This window comes from Falco naumanni, chromosome Z (assembly GCF_017639655.2).
Source record: "Falco naumanni isolate bFalNau1 chromosome Z, bFalNau1.pat, whole genome shotgun sequence".
In the NCBI taxonomy this organism is placed as follows: Eukaryota; Metazoa; Chordata; class Aves; order Falconiformes; family Falconidae; genus Falco; species Falco naumanni.
In genome coordinates, this window is record NC_054080.1 from 71,587,049 (window position 1) to 71,609,544 (window position 22,496).

The 22,496-nt window shown below is 36.4% G+C and overlaps 1 protein-coding gene across 1 annotated transcript in view; it reads left to right on the top strand.

Moving 5' to 3' along the window:
* RICTOR (RPTOR independent companion of MTOR complex 2) overlaps positions 1-22,496 on the top strand; it is a 90,591-nt gene that overhangs the window by 25,511 nt on the left and 42,584 nt on the right. The window contains exons 4-16 of the mRNA XM_040580780.1: positions 1,027-1,091; positions 7,191-7,322; positions 8,328-8,391; positions 13,196-13,322; positions 14,305-14,474; positions 14,699-14,766; positions 15,694-15,761; positions 18,272-18,354; positions 19,005-19,092; positions 20,071-20,161; positions 20,300-20,366; positions 20,475-20,555; positions 22,337-22,437. Coding sequence (XP_040436714.1) covers positions 1,027-1,091; positions 7,191-7,322; positions 8,328-8,391; positions 13,196-13,322; positions 14,305-14,474; positions 14,699-14,766; positions 15,694-15,761; positions 18,272-18,354; positions 19,005-19,092; positions 20,071-20,161; positions 20,300-20,366; positions 20,475-20,555; positions 22,337-22,437 — 1,205 coding nt within the window. The remainder of the gene's footprint in view (positions 1-1,026; positions 1,092-7,190; positions 7,323-8,327; positions 8,392-13,195; positions 13,323-14,304; positions 14,475-14,698; positions 14,767-15,693; positions 15,762-18,271; positions 18,355-19,004; positions 19,093-20,070; positions 20,162-20,299; positions 20,367-20,474; positions 20,556-22,336; positions 22,438-22,496) is intronic.

The following is a 22,496-nucleotide window of genomic DNA, read 5'->3' on the forward strand; positions in this document are numbered from 1 at the left end:
CATGTAAAGAATGTGGCATGGGTTTTGAGATATATTAATACTTTCAGAGTGAGGGTATTTACTAGTTAGCACAAACACTTACTGAATTCCTCACTGAGGAGAAAATAACTGTGTCGGTTCAGAACTGAACACATGAGAGGACAAAGTGCAAAGCTATTGCACTCAGTCACCTGAGTGAAGTGCTTGGAAAAATGCTTTGGGATTTGGATGTGATAATAAAGTATTTTATAATTTTAGCTAGGCGTAGTAAATGAGATTGCCAGGAATGTCTTTGTCACTCTTGCAAAAGGAGAACAGAGTCAGCTTTTATGGAAGAGACACTTTCCCTTTCATCAAGAGGCTAAAGCATTGGTACACACCAGATTGCTGCTTTTGAGATTGGTTTTGCATGTAAAAAGTGCACTTGTAAATCTTGAGTCTTGTGTTCAAAATGGATGGATATGGTTGAAGTGTTCAGGTTTCACAATGTTATAGGTGTCTTCTTGTGTGCATAAATTCAGCCTTTGCATTGATTGTTTCAGAGGTACAAGTTCTGTGGGAACAATGGCAGGCCAGGCCAAATGTCAGTTACAGGGTACTTACCATTGGCAATACCTTTTGATTTTTATTTTTTTTGTAGGCCTGTGCTGTTGCAAAACATGACAGTGGACCATCAGTGGCAATCTGTGCTTCAAAGCTGTCACCAGAGCCCTCTTTTTGAATGCAGATGTGCTTTGACCTCAGGGTTTTTCATCTCTGCTCAGGTTACCAACTGCCCAAGTAGCAATCTGAAGTTGAAAATCTGACCAGCTGGCAGTTTACACGATTGTGCAAGCTTTTCTCTCATATAAGAAACCATAGATTTGTGTGTATGTGGTATATAAACAGAATACTGACAAAAATTCTCAGGGTAGTCTGAAGATTATATGCTTCCCCTTGCCATATATGAAATTTCTCAGGTTTCTTAAAAAGCATTGCCAGAAAGCTACATTTTACATAGTTATTTTTGAAGAGTTGTAATTAATGGATACATTCTTTTGCTTTCAGCTTCTGTGTAATGCTGGCCATGCTGAAGAAAAGCTAGGTTTTACATATGACAGCATCATAATATGGTAAGTGGTAAGGAGCACTAGAGCAATACTAGGGTACTTTAATTATTCTAGGTATAATTAAATAAACTTTATTTGTACTTTTAAGCTAGTATTTTGTATTTTTACTGTGTTTAAAATTTCATAATACAAATATGTACCTTACACATATTTGAGTAAAATCAGAAATATATTACTAGCTTTTGAACAAAGAGAGGGGAAAAAACTTTGAAGTTAAACATGTGGGTTTCTTTATTATATTCTTCATAGATGTAAAAATACCTCTGAATAACTGTACTCGCAGAAAGCACTTCTAGTAAAAATGTGCTTGAATCGGGATTTGAAGATAAACATTTTACGTTGGTTTGATGTGTATGATTGTCTTTGTAGTATTGCTTTCCCTGCTACTAAAACACCCTTTTTTCAATCAATCAAGTGGAATTTTCCTGTATTTTGTCACAGTTTCTGACAGTCAGAGGTAACTACATACATATTTTTAGAATGTATCTGTTTTTACACAGACATATGTAAATTTGTCCTGAAGCTTAGCACTGATGGCAGAAACAACTAAGATCTATTATTTAATATGATTTTCTGTTCTTTCAATTTAGTTAGCTGACTTAAGGAAAGCAAGCTTAGAAGAAGCTGGTAATTCTTACTTAAAGTAAAATGTTGGAAAAACTTGTGTAATATCTTGTGGAAATACTGTAAGTCGTTTTCTTAAATAGAACTGATTTTCCTTGCTAGTACTGAAAATTTCTTAAAATGTTAGCATATTTTTGTGAAAACATGTTTTGCTGTAAACTTCAGTAGGTTATCATCTTCTGATCTTATTTATGTAATCTATTACAGTGCTTTATGATAGGACTACTTAAAAGTACAACTTCAAATTTCAGAGTTCATTACCAAATATTTTTAAATACAAATCTTTAAAGGTTATGCAAATGCCAGTGTTTATTTTTATAGGAAGAAGTTTGCAGAAATATCTGCTAATCCAAACACAATTATGGATATTGATAAGGAAGAGATAAACTGTCGTTCTAAGCAGATGCATGAAGAGAATTAGCCCCCTGCTTAGAAAAATGCCAAAAATTACTTGCCAAAAAAAATGAGAAGACTTAGGGCAGGAAAATAAGCTTCGTTAGCATTGTTACTTTGGTCAGTTCAATGGTTCCTCTGTGTATGTATATGAGAAGCAAATCTTTTATGCATAGATGTAGGTTATTCTGCTAAAGTGATAATTTTCAAACTTAATACCACTCGAACACTCAAATTTTAACAATCATAATTGTGCTGATTGGTAGTTCTACAGAAATATTAATTGATCGTTTTCATGAAATAGAGACTTTTCAGGCAAACTTCTAAGTTTTTCTCTATGGAGTGGTAGGATTATGTTTGCAGATTATTTTGCTATACAGCATACAGCTGTTGCAAGTAACGGAATTTTGATTTTGGAAATGACCTTCAGGTAGGCTAAGTACCTTTGGAAATAACATTCAAGTTCTGTAATTTGCTGTGCTGATGTTCCCAATGTTATTTTAGATTTCTGTGGGGAAACCTTTTCATTCTGCAAAACAAACTTGTTTTTCTTTGAAAGCATGAAAAGTTATTTAGATGCAAGAAATACTTTGAGTTTTCCATGTTTGTGAAGTATGAATGGCTTACTTTAAGAGTTAAAAGGAATCAATGATTTCAAGGATAATTGTAGATTTCCTTGATAGAATATTTACCTAAACTAAAGAGTTACAGCCTACAAGAATTGCAATTATTTTCCAGGTAGAGATCTGTATTTTAGAACTTGTTCTCTTTATGGAATTTTATTAGTTCCGGTGTCTGATTATGTCCCCCCAGCAGATGGGGGTAATGGTGACACGTTTTGTTGTCATTCCCAGTGTAGATGGGTCTTCCCATACCGTACCATTGACAGGTGAGAGGAAGCCTTGAGCCATGAAGAAAAGAGAGTGTCGGTGGGCCTCAAACTTTTGAGGTCTTTTAGTAACATGCCAGGAGACTTTGGCCATAAAAGCAAAATCCAGAATATTCACTATTACCTGGCTGGATTAAACAGAGATTTGTGAAGACCGTGGTTGTCTTTCTCTAGTGGGTGGATAAGATGCTACAGGATAAGGTGTGAGAATGATTCTGTGATAGGTAGTGAGTATGCTTTCTTACTCCATCCTTTGTTCTTCCAGACTTTATCATTCTTATTGTTTATTAGTCTTGATGCTGTCTTCAGAAGTTACTTTCTTTTCTGCAGTGTTGTTTAACTGCAGCTGGTAACCGAGCCCCACGCAGCTGCTCTCTCATTCCCCCTTGCCCCGGTGGGATGAGGGAGAGAATCGGAAGGGTAAAAATGAGAAAACTCACGGGCTGAAATAAAGACAGTTCAATAAGTAACGTAAAAGCAGTGTGCACAAGCAAAGCAAAACAAGGAATTCATTCACTTCTTCCCACGGGCAGGCCGGTGTTCAGCCATCTCCAGGAAAGCCGGGCTCCGTCATGCCTAACGGTGACCTGGGAAGACAAATGCTATCACTCCAAATGTCCCTCCCTCCCTTTGTTCTCCCCCCAGCTTTATATGCTGACCCTGACATCGTGCGGTCTGGAATACCCCCGTGGTCAGCTGGGGGCAGCTGTCCGGGCTGTGCCCCCTCCCAACCCCCTGTGCCCCCCCAGCCCCTCGCTGGTGGGGTGGGGTGAGAGGCAGAACAGGCCTTGGCTGGGTGTGAGCGCTGCGCAGCTGTAATGCAGACAGCCCCGCATTACCAGCGCTGCTCCAGCACAAATCCGTAACACAGCCCCACACCAGCTTCTATGAAGAAGATTAACTCTGCCCCAGTCCAAACCAGTACACAAGGATGCTTAAAATACTGGGGCAGGTAGTATTGTACTTACTTTCTCTTGCAGAAACGTAATGTCTTTTTGGCACAAAGGCACTTTGAGCCACAGATGCATGCAGAGTGTGCATATCTAAATAATGTTCTGATGGCTATTTTGGAATCGTGTAGTATGGGTTTTTAACACAGTTGTTGTCTTGATGTGCGTTCACATCCAACAATCTTGAGTTTTATTCATCATCTCGTTCTCTTGAAGTTTCTCATAACCCCATCCTGTTCTTATTAATATGAACAGAAATGCTGCCCTCTGCATTTCTGTCCCACTTGCTTTCTCCAATTCAAGAAATGTATACTAAATACTACCTACAAAAGTAGGTTGTGAACCTGGATAAAAATTTTCTATTCACCTCTGCTCTTTAAATTAACCTTTTCAGATTTTGATTTGTGAAACTACTTTTCATCACTCTCAGATCTTTTTATATCCCTTAATACAGGTTGAGCAACACCTTAAGGCTTTTTATTTTTACTTCTAAGTCTTTCAAAGGATTAGTGGAATAAAGTTTGTGTACAATCTACTGGATGTACAGTTATATTTTAAGGTGATTTTATTTTAAGTTCATGAACAGTCCTCTGGATGCCCTTTGGAATCCTTTTTTTTATAGACCTGTTTATCACCTTTTCTCCATCTTGGCCCCTACTGTTTCTCTTACAGTGCTAGCAGATATGTACACTAGTTCATGTTAATGTTCTTTCCACTTAGATGTGAAGCTTGGTGGGCTGCTGATGGTACTTACTGATAATTTCCTCCATTTCTTTTGCTGTTTTTCACTTGTTAGTCTAACATATTTTTTATAATAAAAGTCTTTATGATAGGAATCTTCATGCAGATGTCTAAAGCAATGACTTAATATGAAGAGAATGTTTGTTTCTGTCATGCTTCTGTTTGTCTGTTACTGGCTTCATCCCGTCTCCTTTTCCTTTTGGGTTAGCCAGGGGGTCCAATTTATTTTTTTGAGTTGTCTCCTTGTGGTATGGCTGATAAATCAGAACATGTAGACACATGCACATACATTTTCCTATGTATTTTTTTCTACCTGCTGTAGCATATCTTCATTGTTTTTTTAAGGTCAGGTTTCTTTCAGGTTTTTGCAGGTCAGTCATTGACTAGTGAGTGTTTTGGGTTTTTTTGTTTTTAATAGATCTTTGTTCAGTGTTGTATGCTTATATATATCATTGTTTTCATCCAACCTTTATAGATTTTTGTGACCTTTATATTATGTCTATATCTTTCTGGCTAGCTATATCTTTAAGTAATGAGAATGCAATGAAACGTGTAGTGACACATCCGTTTCTGGTACCTTCTGCTTTTGGATGTTGAATCTCATGAGAGTGTTGTCCTTTGTAGTGGTTTCACTGTTGCTAATTTTTTAATTAACTTCTGTCTACAAATTAACAATATCTTCCTCTTTTGAGTTGTAGAGCAAGCTTTAGTAGCTATTACTGCTTTTGAGAAACTATTAGTCTAAAGATTGCTTTGGTCCGCCTTTCAGCAAAAACTTTCCTCTCTGATCTAAAAGTGACATTCTTTACTTGAAGGGAAAAATAAATAAATAATATAGATTCAGGATTTGGCTGTCCTAATAAGAAATGTCATGGATAGCAAAAACACCATTTGCATGAGTAATAGGTAACTTCTGCCCTAAGAAGAAACTGCTTAAGTCTGCTGAATTGGTATATCTAAATGAATTGTAAACTATAAGGTAAAAGTTCAAATAGAAAAATGCCATTGAATAGAACAGAGTCTTAGTGCTCATCCATCAGACTTCCATCTCTGCAAAGATGCAGAATTAGAAACAAAGCACAATTTGTGATCTGAGGAATACCTGTTATCTACTCAGTACAATGGAAAAGTTGATTGCTTTTCTTGAATGACTTCAGAAATAAATCTCTCCTGTAGTACTTTTTTTAATTACAGGAATAATTTTTTGTGACCTTACAGTATTGAGAATCTGGTTTTTTGCTTCTAGCTCAGCTTAAAGTAAATTAATAAAGGCAATTAGTGGCAGTCATTAGGTGATGAGTGTTTGAATCATGTTTGATATTATAGCAGAGATGGTCTGCCTGAAGTTAATTCCCTACTCGGTACTGAAATTAATAGTCGCTCCATCTTTATTTGCATGTAGTGTTGCAGCCTTTCTGCTTTGTCTGTATATCATGTGGAATTAGGTTCCTGTTACAGTGACTTTTACACAGGCCACTTAATGTCCAGAAAGATTCAGAAGGTTTTTGGCCTTAGAGTAGCTGATTATCATGCATGATGAGCCTGGAATAAGAAAAACAAACAAACAACCCCCCCTCCAAAAAAAAAAAACAAAAAAAAAAACCAAACAAAAATGTGCCATTTGTATAGGTGGAAATTCAATCTCGCTGACTGAAGTATTTATATTCTTAAGTGTTTGCTGAAAGAATCCTACTAAAATACATCAATGGAAGGCTGGATTTTTTTTCGCCCCACTGGGTAAAAAGGGCAGATCTTTGAAGGACCTTGAAAAGGACGGCGTGTCACTTCATACTTTCAGACTCCACCTCTGGAGGCCCTCAGTATCTCATTTCTTTTTACCTAGATAGTGAACTTAGGAAATTATATTATGATGACAGTTCTGTTTAGGAAAGCTCACCTTGGTGCAAGCAAAATGCTTCCAAAATGTGTGGAAAGACAAGTATGTTTTGGTTATATGTTAAAATGAAGTCTGTGCTGTGCGGGGCTGCTTTAGTTATGACTCAGTCATATTTCATGTAAACGTAACATGGTGCTATAACATTTGTAGTGAGTGGTGCATATAATTCGGGTAAAAATCATCTGTTAGGTGTCAAGATACGTTTTTGAGGACTTACAGTTATGGGCTGGCAGTCTAGCAGAGGAGGAAATGCTATCTACCTGTTAAATTTTATTGGGCTAATACTGTGCTTAGCTGTTATATCAAGTAAGTCACATACAGGTCTTGGTTGTGTATCACTTCATGAATGTGCAAGCATTTCTTTTAGTGGAGAAAATTAATTTGTGGCTTTCAGATTAATGAGTTGTCTACATCTGCTGGCAGGGCAAAGGTTTGCCTTCTAGGCTGTACAGGTGAGCATCCTGAAGACAGAAAATCTAGGCAAAACATTTCTTTATAAAAATCAGGGTTTTCTTTATTTTAAAGGAGTATTTAGTAGCTGCATGTCAGATGGCAAAGTCTACCTGCTGCTAAATAGCTGTTTATCCCCCTTTTCTTCTTCATTGTAGCCTGCGGTTAGCTTTACTCAATGAAGCAAAAGAGGTGCGAGCAGCAGGATTGCGAGCCCTCCGCTATCTCATTCGAGACTCCAGTATTCTCCAGAAGGTGCTAAAGTTGAAAGTGGATTACTTGATAGCCAGGTAATTTTTCTCTTCCTTCTTGTTGTAAATTGTACAATTGTAAATCTTTTTCACTTTTACTTGCTTTCTCATGGTTAAGCAAGATGAGAATACGTGTTTTCATATCCTCTTACATTCTTGATATGTAGTTTTATAAAAGCCATTTTTCTTCAATATGAATAATTTCCTTTAAAATTAGAAGGATAATACATTACATCAGCTAATCTAAATAAAATGTTGTCCTAATATATGATATACTATGAATAATCTATATTGATTTATAACTGAAAAATACAGAAATCTGTGGTGCTGTTAGAAGGTTGAAACATAAGTAATTTTCGTAAGTTGGTTTATGGGAGTTGTTCTGATTCTTGTTATTATCATAGTGCTTTGGAGCCTTTAGTACAGAGTCAGGGCTAAAAATCAGTTCATGCCCAAGAATTTGTAGTCTAAGTGTAACCAGTGACAGAATAGAATACCAAAGGGCAAACTAACAATGAAATAATAAGATCAGCATGATGAGTGGATGTAAATATTAGCATTTATAGTGCTTCCTTTGTTAAAAACTTGTTGGATTTAGTATACTGCTATAAGCATGTGTGTTTCTGTTTATAAATATACACAATCAGTTTTAGTGTGCTGTTCAATTTTATTGGAGCAAAAGGACTTTTCTGATCTGAGAACACATGCAAAACATGATGTGATATATTACAAATACTTCTGGTCTCATTTGAAATGACAATTGCAGCTAGCTCAGAAAATACTTGTTGAAGCCATTATACCTTGTTATTGTACATTTGAGAACATTCTAGTGATTTAGTTATCTTCATTGTAATTAAAAAAAAATCAAGTGAAGCTAAGTGACCAATCATATTGAGTATGCTTGCTGAAAGGCAGAGTTTTTAGCGAGTCATAACACTCTTTCTTCTGTTTATTCAATTGCATAAATATTAACACAAGCTGTTAACAGTTAAGGTGAAAGTTAATGTTGCTATAAACAAAATATGTTCTTTTAACTTATTTTAGGTGCATTGACATACAGCAGAGTAATGAAGTAGAAAGAACCCAAGCACTTCGATTAGTCAGAAAGGTAAAATCTAACTATAGATGGTCTTACAAGCTATGCCAGTCAGTTGTGCTGATTTCTGTCTTTTTCCATCAGCATTTTTTTTTCACAGGCTCTAATACCTTACCTTACTTTCTCATGTAAGAAGAAATTGCAGCTAATAATTCAAAAGAGAGAAGGAAGGGTAGTGCTGACACTTTTCTTGAGTTTAATCTCTTAGCACTGAGAATCTTGAATGGTCTAGGAAAATTCTGCTAATTGTCTTTAATAGAGATCACAGTGGACAAGATTTGGGAAAAAATTATCAAATGAACACAAGGGTATAAAGCCCATATTATTAAGTTTCATCTAATGATTAACTTTATTGTATAGTGCGTTTAAGCATCTGTGAATCAAGAATGGGAGATTTTCTGCCATTTGAGAAATGACGCAAATGGCTGTCACTGCAATAATCACTTGAAGGAATGCTTCTAGTACTGCTTTATCTTTAGATGTTGATGCTGTCTGTAATTATTTTCTCAGATACGCAATAAGACATAGTTAGTTTGTGGTGGTTACTGTCCTGTGTAGCCATGGATCTGAGATGTTTGAAGCTCATTTTTCAAGTTCATCCTAGAGAAATTGGCATATACAGCTACTGAAGGTATTTTTTTCAGGCAACATGGTTCTGCCTTTGTACTGGACTTTATTGTTCTTTATCATGCTTATATTACTCCCTTTTTACTGAGTGTCTTAGCAAAAACTACCAAAGACTTGAAGTACTTGGAAGAATGATTCCCCATGAGCACTGTGTGTTTAATCTGTTTTGTGTGTTTATGTATTTTTTATATATTTAGGTTGAAAATATGTGAGTTTGATATGCAGTTTGTTTTCTTACATTAGCTCACTTGGTTTCTGTCTTACAGAGGAGACAACATGCTTGATTAACAGTTGTGCCAAAAAGAGTTTCAAAGCTTAAACACTACCACCACCCATAAACCCAAACAAACAAAATCCACAATCATAAAGTAATGGATCCTTGAGGAAGTCAAGTTCTTAGCTAATCTGCTTTAAAAAAAGAGCTTCAATTTAGAGCCAGAACAAAAATTGGAAGATGGAATGGAAACACATTGGCTTTATTTGGGTCAGAAACTTGTCCTCATTATTCCTGGGCTTTTTTGAGCATTTTCTAGTTGAGCAAAGACTTCTGTCTTGCTTGAAAGAGGCAAGAGGAAGCAAACGATAAATAGATTATTCTGATTTGCAAAAATGATACTGGAATCATATAGCTGACCACCAGAGCTTTTTCTCCATCATTGTACAAGGATGCTGTGCATGTGTCGTCATTTAATCCGAGCTAGCAACCAAGCCCCACGCAGCTGCTCTCTCATTCCCCCCTGCCCCAGTGGGATGGGAGAGAGAATCGGAAGGGTAAAAATGAGAAAACTCACGGGCTGAAATAAAGACAGTTCAATAAGTAACGTAAAAGCAGTGTGCACAAGCAAAGCAAAACAAGGAATTCATTCACTGCTTCCCACGGGCAGGCCGGTGTTCAGCCATCTCCAGGAAAGCCGGGCCCCGTCATGCCTAACGGTGACCTGGGAAGACAAACGCCATCACTCCAAATGTCCCTCCCTCCCTTTGTTCTCCCCCCAGCTTTATATGCTGACCCTGAACATTGTATGGTCTGGAATACCCCCGTGGTCAGCTGGGGGCAGCTGTCCGGGCTGTGCCCCCTCCCAACCCCCTGTGCCCCCCCAGCCCCTCGCTGGTGGGGTGGGGTGAGAGGCAGAACAGGCCTTGGCTGGGTGTGAGCACTGCGTAGCTGTAATGCAGACAGCCCCGCATTACCAGCGCTGTTCCAGCACAAATCCAAACCATAGCCCCACACCAGCTTCTATGAAGAAGATTAACCGTATCCCAGCCAAAACCAGTACCGCATGGGACGTACACAGGGGTGCTAATGGCTCTTCAGTGCTGAGAGCCATGTTGATGAAAAATACTTCCTTACATCTTTTGCTAACTAGAGCATCATTGTCTTAAAAGACAATCAGACAAGTAAAAATCCACCCAACCTGCCTACCAGTAAAATGACACCTTCTTCATGTCAGGTCAGGGCTACAGCAGTTAAGCATTGGCATAGAGCAGTCAGTAATTGAGAAGCTCTCACTCACAGGGAATGCTGGGACACGTCCTGAATGGCACATTCTGTATTTTCACACTTTTTATTATTCTGCTCTAACCCTTTTCTCATCTCTCCCGTCTCCCTCAGTATCTCAAACAGTGGTTTGCTATTCCTAAAGATTAGGTCTAGAAGAAGAGAATAAGTGGCAAATAAAACAGAGTTAATTCATCTGTGCAGGAAGCAATTTCCTATGAGCCGTGAAAGAGCTGAAGTGGGTTCCACCAGCATCACTGAACAGTTGTTTTTGGTTTCAAAGTCTGGATGCAATTTTTCAGCCTCATCTTTGACAGCAAAAATGCCTGTGTAAGAATAGCATAGATACAAAATGTTAAAATTAAAACATTTTTCTGTTCCTTTTCATTTTTCATGGAATAGAAGAACAAAATGTAAAATGTTTATCATGTTTTATGAATTTATAAAAGGCACTGAATGCTAAAATTATTTTTAAAACATGTATGTTAAAGAAGGGGAGGAAAAGAAAAGAAGACAACTTTAAACTCCTAAAACTTGGTTTCTGGGTTTTTTTTAAGGCTTTGAGTGCTTACTCTTTTGACTGTAATTACCTCTACATTTCCTAGTAAGAGCTTTGCAATTTAGTAGTGTCTTCAGCCCTGAAAAAAATGGTATAAAGTTGTTTCAGAATGTATTTTTGCATCTAGTGGAAGTTGGTAAGACTTCATTAATTTTAATAGGCAGGATGTGTTATTTTCAAAACAGAAGTCAGGGTTAGGTACAGTATGAACCACCTGTCTTCCTCTTGGGATCTTTAAAAGATCCAATTCATAATCTCTGTTACTTATTTCATCATAGCTTCTTGTAAGTAGCCTTGCATCACCTGTCTTTGGTCTTTCGAATTGCCTTTCAATACCTAGAGCAGAATGAAAGCGAATGCAAAAGTTTGTATTTATTCTGCTAATATACATGGAATTAAATATTGAAAGAAAGAAATCTTTCCTACTTATGTCTTAAAATCAAAGAAAACAATGAAGCAGAACAGTCTTAACAGACTGCTTGTGTCCTCACTAAGTACGTCAGTATCAGTAGAAAAAAAAAAAAAGTTACTTTTTTAGAGTGTATTGGTACACCAATTCTATTTCTAATTATTGTTACTTCATGCCACTGTAAAAGTGAAAGACTGTGTGGGGGGGGAAACTTTTTCTTCAGAGTCCTATCTTAAAGCTTCCTGTTTTGTGGGTGACAGCATCATGTATGACAAGAAGTTTCTCAAAAACATGTCTTAAAAATAAACTTGTTAAAGTGTTCCAATATATTTGTTATAATGGTTGATCTCTTCTTGTTTTAACATCCTCTGCAAAGGTAAAACAATCCTCTTTGTTGTACAATACCTATAAGACATCTAATGGAGCTGTAAAGTTTTTGAGAAAATTATTTTTGAGAAATAATGAAGGTAAGCCTGCTGTTGGAAACAGAAAGGGTATTAACCAAAACCATGGAAAACCAGCCGCAAGTTTTTAGGTGTTTGATGGTTAGTGGTTTGGGGGTTTTTTTTTGTTTACCTCTTGCTTTTATTTATTAGTAGAAAAAATGTGAAGTGGTTGAGTGGACTGTAACTCATTCAGTTGTTCACTTTTTAAGCAGTCAGGCAAAACCACCTACTTCCTCCTTAGTAATACATCTGTTTAGTGATGTTCATGTTCTGTAGTATAGAGGATATATATTTAATTTTCTGAAACTATGAAAAAATCTGAACAAATGACTACTCAGTCAAAACCTCGTTTGGGGAAGGGTGAGGAGTGGTGTTACAGGTTAATTGTTTTGGAATGGTGTTTTTTGCCTTTCAAGTGTGTGCAGGGTCTTGCTCCTTAATCTGGTGAACTGATTTTCCTAAAGTAGCAGCTGAGGACTTCCATGGTGCAGGACCTCCTCAGCAGTGTAAATGAGCATTGGCTGTTAAAATCTGGTCCTCTATTCTGTCTCAAATTTATTGCAAAATTTTTTTTTAGTTGAAGAGTGACTTAATTAATGGATGCAGGTCTTGTGTTCATCTTTGCTTTTCAGTTTATGGTGTTTAAAGGGTGTGTGTTTGTGTTTGTGCCATAGCTACGTAACTTAGGGTGAAGTTAAATTACACCACAGTTCTAGGCAGATCAGGTACTATGCCAGAGGATATTGGGGTGTTACTGACAGTTGTCTTCCAAATACTATAGCAGCTTCTGTTGACCATTCTATCTTTTGTAGTCTGCAGCAACCTAAGGATCCCTCTACAAAACAGGGGATTTTAGTCTTGGCTAATTAAAACAGTTGAATAGTTATTGAAGAATCTACTGCTATATGAATTAATCTTCTAGTAGATTTTGTAATCTGCTGTGTCATTGCATAGCATTTTTTTGTTGATAAATTCTTGGAAAAAAGTACAAAAAAGGCAGGCATAGTTCTCTGCAAGAGTCGTCTTTTTAACCTTCTCCTCTTATGATAAAATGATACTAAACTAAAAAACAATCAGGAAGACAGTGGCAAAGTAAATTGACAAACGGAATTTCAAGAACAAAAGCAACAGTTTTGAGGACTTGCCATGTACAACCAAGTAATAGATTAAGTGGTCTGCCTGGTTGTATCTAGGAAGCAGAATTCTGGTGAATCTGTGAGTATATTTAGAGAAATACTATGAAAAAAACAGAGCATCTTTTCTTTCACTTTTGGCAGATGATCACTGTGAATGCTTCATTGTTCCCCAGTTCTATTACTAATTCTTTGATAGCAGTTGGAAACGATGGCCTTCAAGAAAGAGACAGAATGGTTCGAGCATGTATAGCCATTATCTGTGAACTAGGTAAGATAACTAAAAGCTAATTAAGAAAAATTTTAATTTGGTTATCATCAGTTTTCTAATAGGACTCATCTGTGGGTTTGTATTAAATAGATTTTATTGAAGCAATCAAGGGCATTCAGTTAAGAACTTTAGCATGTTGCTCATTATTAATGTCGGTTTCATGGATTTCAGTCATTAGTTTGATATATAAAACAATATAACTTTAACTTAAAATCTAAATCTGTTAAGTGAAGTACCTGAAGATTTCAGATGGTGTTCTTTCCTTGAAGACTTGCCGATTTTTCATTGACCTTAAAAACATTTCCCTACTGCAGTTGAAGTTTCTAACACTAAGGGATTGGAAGTAGGGAAAATTCCATACATGAGATGCTGACCAATGTACAAGCATTCAGAGAACTACAGAAGATCTTACTTTAAAAACTTTTACAGCACATACTGTGGTTAGCTAGCTTCTGGAAGGCAATATTATGTGTCCCTGTACAGGCTATCTGGACAGTGGTTTGTACTAACTCCCTGTACTTACATGTGGGTATTGATTTTTAAAGCTTTTTTTTTTCAAAATCAATCAATGACGAGTAACTTCAGTAATGTTTTCAAGATACAAACTTCTGTTTAAAAGAAGTAATGTGCTGTTACTCTTTTATATTCTAGTATAAATATTTTATCCATGTCAATCCAGTGAAGCACAAAACTTTTTTGTAGGGAAATACAGAAACTACTCTATGGAGACTTGGTTGAAGTAAGTTGGGAAATTGCTGCATAATGGCAACTGACTGACCAGTATCTTTGTTCATGATAAATTAATCCAAAATCCCAGTTCATTGCAAATGTCAGTCAGTTCCATTAAAAGCCTTACTTACGCCTCAGCAGTGTCCAAGGAGAAAAAGATTTTATGTACTAGAGACAAGTTTGTTGTATTGGAAGCCATGAAATGTTTTCTTCCCTATTACTGGCCAAAGTGACGTGTTTTTGCTTTATTTAGCACTTCAGAATCCGGAGGTGGTGGCTCTTCGGGGTGGTTTAAGTACCATCTTGAAAAATGTGATTGATTGTCAGCTAAGCCGAATAAATGAGGCTCTGATAACTACAGTTTTGCACCTCATTAATCATCCAAAGACCCGACAGTATGTGCGAGCAGATGTAGAATTAGAGGTGGGTTCAGTTTTACTTGCTAAATAATAGAAATTAAATATTGTATGTTTAATTTTTGTCTCAAGATTTCACCCTCTGTGATAGTGCAAAACGTTTAAAATATAACATTTTAGGCTAAGAGCGTAATGAAATATAAAGTAGGAATAATGTGGGACTGAGGAAAGAGCAAGACCCATTTAACTGTATTCTCATGTGAAAGTAATGCATGTCTTTCTTTTGTTTAGCGAATTTTAGCTCCTTACACAGATTTTCACTACAGGCATAATCCAGACACAGCAGAAGGACAACTCAAGTAAGTGTTAGTGCTGCTACTTGTGCTACCAGTTGTGTTCATGGTATTGGAATTAAGCTGGTTTTCTTTCCACAGTGAAAATAAAAGCAATGCCCTAATACTAAACTACTTGAAGTTGGATATAGTAGGTTAGGATGCGACTTTCTGCGATACTGTTAAGCATTTAAGATTTAAAAGGCTTGTTTAGCCTGCAGAGGAGAAATTTGGGGGGCACCCTGCTTCAGATAGCAGCCTTTCTAATACCCATGAAGCTATCAAGAAGATGTAGCCAGGGCCCTGCCTGGTGGTGAAAGGTGGGAGGACAAGAAGGAACATACAAAAATTGAAGTGAGAGGTACCAACTCGATGGAAGGCCCGGGATTTTCTGTGAGGCTAGTAAAGTGTTGGAACAGGCTGTCCAGACAGGTCCTGCAGCCGCTGTCTTTGAGAGTTTCTAAGGCTCAACTGGATGAAGCCTTTAGTATAACTTGGTCTGGTTTGATACCTGACAGCTTTGTGCAGGAGTTTGGACCAGAGACCTCCTGAGATTTCTTCCAACTTCAGTTATTCAGTTCTTTTTTAATTTTCAAAGGGCATTAGATGCTTAGGTCTGGGTAACTGAATAAGGTCCAAATCTTTAGGTTCCTGCTGTAGACTCGCTGTCAGTGGAGATGCAGAGTGATTCATCTGACCACAGATAGATGTTTACTTTGTGATGTTATCCTCCTGCCATGGAAACTCCCCTGAAAAAGGAAAAGTAGCAATACTTAAAAATTCCAATCTTTGTGTGTATATACACATTGCCTAAATACATATGCACATATATATGCTTATATAAAAGACTTCTCTTACTCTGGACTTTGTCCCCATCTAAGATCTCAGTGAACTTTTTACTTGCTATGTTTTATAGTAATTAACTGTATTGTGACACTGTTGTTTTAATGATAGGGAGGACAGAGAAGCACGGTTCCTAGCTAGTAAAATGGGAATAGTGGCTGCATTTCGATCATGGGCAGGTAAGTTGTTTTTTGTTTGTTTGTTTGAAGCTGGGTGATTGGAAAGGGAATTTTACTTTCTAGTATGAGTGGTTTGTTTAAACACTGAATCTGTCTCATTTGACATGTCTCACTTCTATCAATACCTTCCTATAATGCTACTAAGATGGGGTTTGATACTGTAAAATTGGAGGATGCATACGTAGTTTTCTTTGATTACTGACAGGATACAACTACCCCCCCTGCTCTGTATCGAATACCTTGTAAGTTGTACCTTAGTGGTGGTACTTGACATTTGATGGGTGAGGGGATGTTGAGAATAACATCATACCATAAGACTTTGCCTTTGAGATGGTTCTGCCGCTTTAAATAACAAATCTTTATGTGAAAAGATAGATCAGATTAGTTTCATTAGCACCTGCATTTACCAGGTGCCATAGCTGAAGACAAATTGCTGTTTGGGATTTTTCATGTAGAATGCATTTCTAAACCAGAAAAGCAGGTTTCTGCATTTTTCTAAATCTTTTCTCTGCAGTGTTAGAATGTCTAACATGAAGACACTGCTTCAGGGACTGCTTATCCTTTTAGTTGAGACAGTGTCTTGCAAATAAACTCGGATCAGTTGGTATGACCATTACCAATATTTTGAGCAGGATTTTTATAGGCTGTACTTAGGAAAAGTTCAGACTGTATAGAAAGCTTTTTTCATTGTAAAACTATTTGCTTTATTTTTTAGTCTTCAGAAAACAATCACTAAGCTTAACTTGATATCCAGATATCCTTCAAAAGTTTCTCATATGTATTCTCTCTTGTTTGGGGAGGAAGCTTGGGAAATTTATGAACAACTTTGAAACTTTCAGAAGGCAGTTCCTGACAAGAGTGTTGCTGCACCATCCCTTACTCAGACACTTAGAACTAATGAGATGTGCCTGACAGGTCAAGTGACTGAAGAAACAGTTGTCTTGAAATACGTTACTTGCTGTGGCACTTTCACTGTTACACATTCATCCTGCTTTATATTATTTGTTAAGTTGGGGACTTAGCGTTGTAAATGCTTTTGGTACAAAAATGTCCTTACACTGTCAGTCTTCCAAGGGACATCTGGTTGAACCAGGCTTGAGGATGTTCTTTGGTTTTGTTTTGGGTTTTTGGGTGGGGTTTTTTTGCCTGTGTGTACTACCTGCTATGCTCTGCTGTTCTGTTCTCCTTATTTTGCAGACTGGGTTATTCTTTAAAGCTGATGGTTACTATGTGCTTTATCCTCATGTGTGATGTCCTTAGAGATAAAACTAGGGCATGCAGCAATGACTGCATGCACCCAAATCTATTCCTGTGTTGCAATTTGGGTATGACTCCTACAAGCTCTTAGAAAAGACCTTTGAGATGCACTGTAGAACATACGTAAAAGCCCTCAGTGTGTCTGTAGCCACATGTGTGTCTCTTTTTAAGTTTTTGTGACATGGAAGTTTTGGAATCGGGGACTTTCAAGTTCGTAAAAAGCACATGTCATTGAAGTTATTCTGTAGTAGTGAAAATACACAGATGAGTGGGTGCTATTTTTCATCTTTTAGTAATTTTTAAAAAGTACCAGTTTGGTTTTACAACGTAAGACAAAAGTGCAAAATTGGATTCTTTTTGTTCATTTAAAGTTGCCTTTGGAGAAACTAGTTTGTTTTTCTGGATAGCATGTTTCTGTAAGTTTTAATTTACTCTGTGAAGTATGAAGAAAATGATCAGGGAAATGAGCAAGGTTACAGTCTTTGCAGACACACTTTTAAGGAAAATTAAAATAAATTGAGGCTGAAAATCTGTGTAAACTTTAGGAGGTATTCTGTATCGTTTAGAAACAATCTGAAAATTTTCCTCGTTCATATCGAAATATCAAACTAATTGAGTAATAATACAGTATAAAATGACCAAATTATAAGAGGAGCTTTGAGATTTTATGCAAATTAGATCAACTGTGTTGAAACTCCTGGAGGTGAGCACTAGTCTTTTGGGAAAAGATGGCTTAAAATGGTGCACAGATAATGGTATTCCAAGTATGTTTAAACGTGCTGCTTAGAATTTGCCTCTAAGATTAAAAGAAACTGAAGTTGTTACATTAAGACACGGCTCTTGATGGAGAAACTTCTTATAGTTCTGCTGAGGTGATGCAGATCTTTCAGGTTTAGGATTCATTGCTTTTATTGCTTTTAATGAATTTATATATTCATTGCTTTTATTTTTGTCTTTCTGCCATTTCTTTCATGTAAATGTTCTTTTTGCAGATAATTTGAAAATACTCTTTACGGTAGAAAGGGCAAAAGTAGCTATAGCTTTTAACAAGGAAACAAAGTATTGTGATTAGAAAGTTTTGTTAAATAACACTGCTTGGAAAGGAGATGACATTATAATGGTGAAAATGTTTATGATTAGTAATCTTTGTCATCTGTGCTTGTACTCAAACTGGAAATAAAACTTACAATGTGTCTAGTGCTTTTTTTTTGTTGTTGCTGAGGGGATATTATTATGTATTTAATGTTTTCTAGGTATTATCAGCCTATGTAAACCTGGAAATTCTGGGATTCAGTCTCTTATTGGGGTACTCTGTATACCAAATATGGAAATACGGGTAGGTGCTAAATATTTCATACTGATGTAGGAATAATACTGGGTGTTTTAATTAGCATATTCTTGACATTGTAACAATTTAGTGGTTTAAACGGAGACTCCAACTATGAGACCACTGCCCTCAAATTCATTTGACCCTCAAGTTCAAGTCTATGATTCCATTATGAGGTTCCTGTGAGAATGGAAGCATACCCTGTATGTCTGAGAGGGGGACATGGAGGAGAGAAAAGTACATAAATTAATTTTTCTGTAGTCACAAGGCAAAGCAAGTTCACAGTAGCTGCACTTAAGAGTTTAAAGCATAATAATCAGAGTTTGAATCTTAGATAATAGGTAATTGGGAAGAAACATTTTTATTTAAATCAAGAATTTGATGGTGGCAGCGCTGTTCTGAAAATCTTTAATCCAAGTAGCCTGAGCTTCTGTAGAATTCACAGTGACAATAGGGCACAGTTCTACAATAAACAAGCCCCTTCTACAGATTATTTCGGTTAATGAAAATAAACATGTTCTCAAAAAAAGATACACTGAAACAAATACACCAATTTTAGCGTTCTGTAGTAATCCCAACTTCAACATTAATAGTGAACAAAAGAATAATTTTTGTAAATCTATAAAATTCCTGTTGTGTGTGTTTGGTTTTTTTGGTAGCGAGGTCTGCTTGAAGTTCTCTATGATATATTTCGCCTTCCTCTCCCTGTTATTGCAGAAGAATTTATTGAGGCACTTCTCAGTGTAGGTAAGTATTTAGAACCAGTTCATAAGAGTTCTCTCTGTTACGCTCTTCTGCAAATTTGAACCCTTCACTGTCTTCTCTATATTGTAAATTAAGGGTATTAACTGTATCACTGAATTAATTGTGTGCTCTAAAGTCTTCCTTAAAATTCTTTATCAACTGTTAAATTTGTAAGTTTGGTCAAAGGTCAGCAGTGGAGCATAAGGGAACATTTGCACAAAAAACTGTGTAAACACATTACTACAAATTGGATTTCTTTGAAGTGTTAAAGCATTAGTAATGTTAGAAACAATTAGAAGTGTTAGTGAATGTTACAGAAAAGTTATTAAATAGTCTTTTCTGTTTATTGTGTGTCTGCTAGCTATCTCCACTGCACTTTAGCAGACTTTTACTTTTCCTAGAGCAAGTGTATGCTTTTTAGTGTGTTTAGTAGAGTTAGCCTTTTATCTTTAGAATCATTCCTTTGTAAACCCAAGAGTATCTTCTGCTTTGTCTCACAGTGCAAAAGGCTGAGCCCCAAAGGAGCAAGTTTCAGCCTTAAATGTTCCAGCAATTGTCTTTTCTGACTTTTGGTTATAAATGTTTTGTCATACAGTTGATTATGAAAACTTAATCCTTATTCTGTGTCTCTAAGTAAATAAATTATTCTTTGTTGCAGGCTTGCTATTTTGTGACATATGGATGTACATTTTAAAATTTTAGGTGTTACGATATTTTTTTGTTTTGTAAGTTCAAAGTGTTTATGAATTGGAAATGCTACTGTTTTGGCTGACACAAATACAATGTTTCTCCTAGTTTAGAAGTTAGCCTTGCTTTATTCAGGAATGTGGATTGGATGTCTTGTTTTCTATAATTTTCTATAATACAAAACCTGAAATAACATTTCTTGGCAAGAACTGCTGTGTACCTACTGACAGCCATTAAAATAACACTATGAAATCCAATGTTGTAATTACCATCGTCCGTATTTTCTTGTTTTAGATCCAAGCAGGTTTCAGGACTGCTGGAGACTTTCTGACGGCTTTGTAGCTGCTGAAGCTAAGACTGTATTACCCCATCGAGCCAGGTCAAGGTGAGCATTTAATGAACTCTGTCTAAACCTTGGTTTTGTTCTCTGGTGGTGTTGACAAAATATTTGGTTTTTTTCTTGCAGAAACACACAATAAGAAACGGACTTTCTAAACTGTTGCTTTACTTTTTTTGTCCTTAGGCCTGATCTCATGGATAATTATCTGGCTTTAGTGCTTTCAGCTTTTATTACCAATGGACTTCTAGAGGTAATTATTAGCTTTAAGTTTGAATAGATGCTTGCTACTTTTTTCCTATAAACATTAAAATAAGATGTTACACATTAAATGTTGTAATAACTTCTTAACTTTTTGAAGGGTCTGGTTGAAGTGATCACAAGTAGTGATGACCATGTGTCTGTTAGAGCAACTATCCTTTTAGGAGAACTTTTGCACATGGTAAGTAAAACCTTTTGCTGAGAATGCGTAATATTAGCAGCTAGTTTTGAATAGTTATTTCCTATTACACCATTGAATTTGTGTTACAAACTTGGAACATCTACTCTTCATCAGAATGGTGGGTTAACTTACATTACGTCTTTTGGCACTTCATATATGAAAAAGTGTGACTCAACACAAAAACTGTTGGAAAGTACTGAAAGTGCTAGGGGTTCTGCTCCAAGGATAATCCTCAGCTCTCAGACTCTCACCAATACACTTCACTGCCTCAGTAGCTAGTTGTATTTTTTAGCTGGAGTCCTGCAAACTCACCCATCGGTGTGTTTGGGAAAAGGACTGTTGCTGATTTTTTTCTTTTCTTAGAATGATGGTAGCCCTCTGGCAGTGTGTTTAGCTTTCTGCCTCACAGGCTAAGCAGGTGAAACTTTTTAGTATTCAGCTTGATGTGGCTGGGGCACTTGATACTACTTACTCAAGCAGCTCCAGCTTGGTGGAGTGCTATCTCAGCACTACTGTGGGTAGCCCCTGCTACAGAGAAGCTGAAGGGATCTTGCTTTCTTCACTTCCCTCTACCTAACATATATTTTACAGTAGGTTCTCTCTTAACCTAAATTATTTTGGTATGGAGATGGTGATACTGTTTTCATATACAGTCCAGTGCTACCTTTTAACCCTCTAAGGAGCTGTTATTTATATGTAAAGTAATACAATTTACCTTTCTTGCAAAACAGTTCTCTTAGTTTTCATATCCTCTTGATAAGAACAGCATATGCAGCAGTGCACACTTTGATCAGTTCTCTTGTGTTTTTGTAATCTTTTTCCACATAAACTATACGAGATTGTAATATAGTGAAATACAACTTTGTATTACAGAAATTTAAATATGAGTTGCCAGACTTAGTCTGCATCTTCAGACAATTGACTCATTTCAGTGGTGCTTAATGCTCCAAAAAATGATCAAAATCTTCAGATGTAGGACTGCTTACTACTACAGTGATTTATAACACACAACAAATCCGTTCTTCAGTCTCAAGAAATTCCAATTATTTTAAAAAATATTACTAAAGAGTATTCAGTTAACAATTTAGTCTAAAAAGAGGAATTTGTAATAACGTATACTATTTTTCTGGTTTCCAGAATTCTTTTAAATGGGAGTGACTATCACTGATGTTTGTGTGCTGTAAAGCACAGCTGTTCTTTCGTTTTCTGAAGACATAAATCATTAGTCAAGAGATGACAGTTTTTCAAAACACTGAACAAATATTTGCACTTCTTGAGTTGTTTTTTTAGTTTTAATTTCTTTACCTTCATTATTATTTAGTTCCCAAAAATACTTAGAACTACCTGTTTCCCAAAATAAAAGCAATTAGATATCTAGTAACTTAGAAATCTGTTAATTAATCAGAATTTTTTATGCAGAGAGGTTTTAATAGAAATCATCAACTTTAATGGTATTTCTGATTTTAGATTTTGATAGTACTTTTATACACATGACATAAGGGTGTCTGATGCTTTGCATGTTTTTGCGTGTTACCACTTAAACACCAATGCAGACAGTACAGATTAGAAGGCTCTGAAATTGTCTTAAATTAGTTTCAGTTGTATTTCAGAATTATTAGTTAGATCAGATATTCAACATGTGTAATTATTGCTTTGATGTTATGCAAAAGGTAATTTTTTTTTTTATGCATTTGTGAAAAGTAGTTTCTTCAAATCCTGATCCTAAAGAGATGGCTGAAAATGTAGCAAGTTATTCTAACTGGTCTTCTGTTGTTGTTTAGGCAAACACAATTCTTCCTCATTCTCACAGCCATCACCTGCACTGCTTACCAACGCTAATGAACATGGCAGCATCTTTTGACATCATGAAAGAGAAAAGGCTGTAAGTTACCCTTACATCTTCTTTCCCCCTGCAGTTGAGCAAAAACCTGCATTATAAGT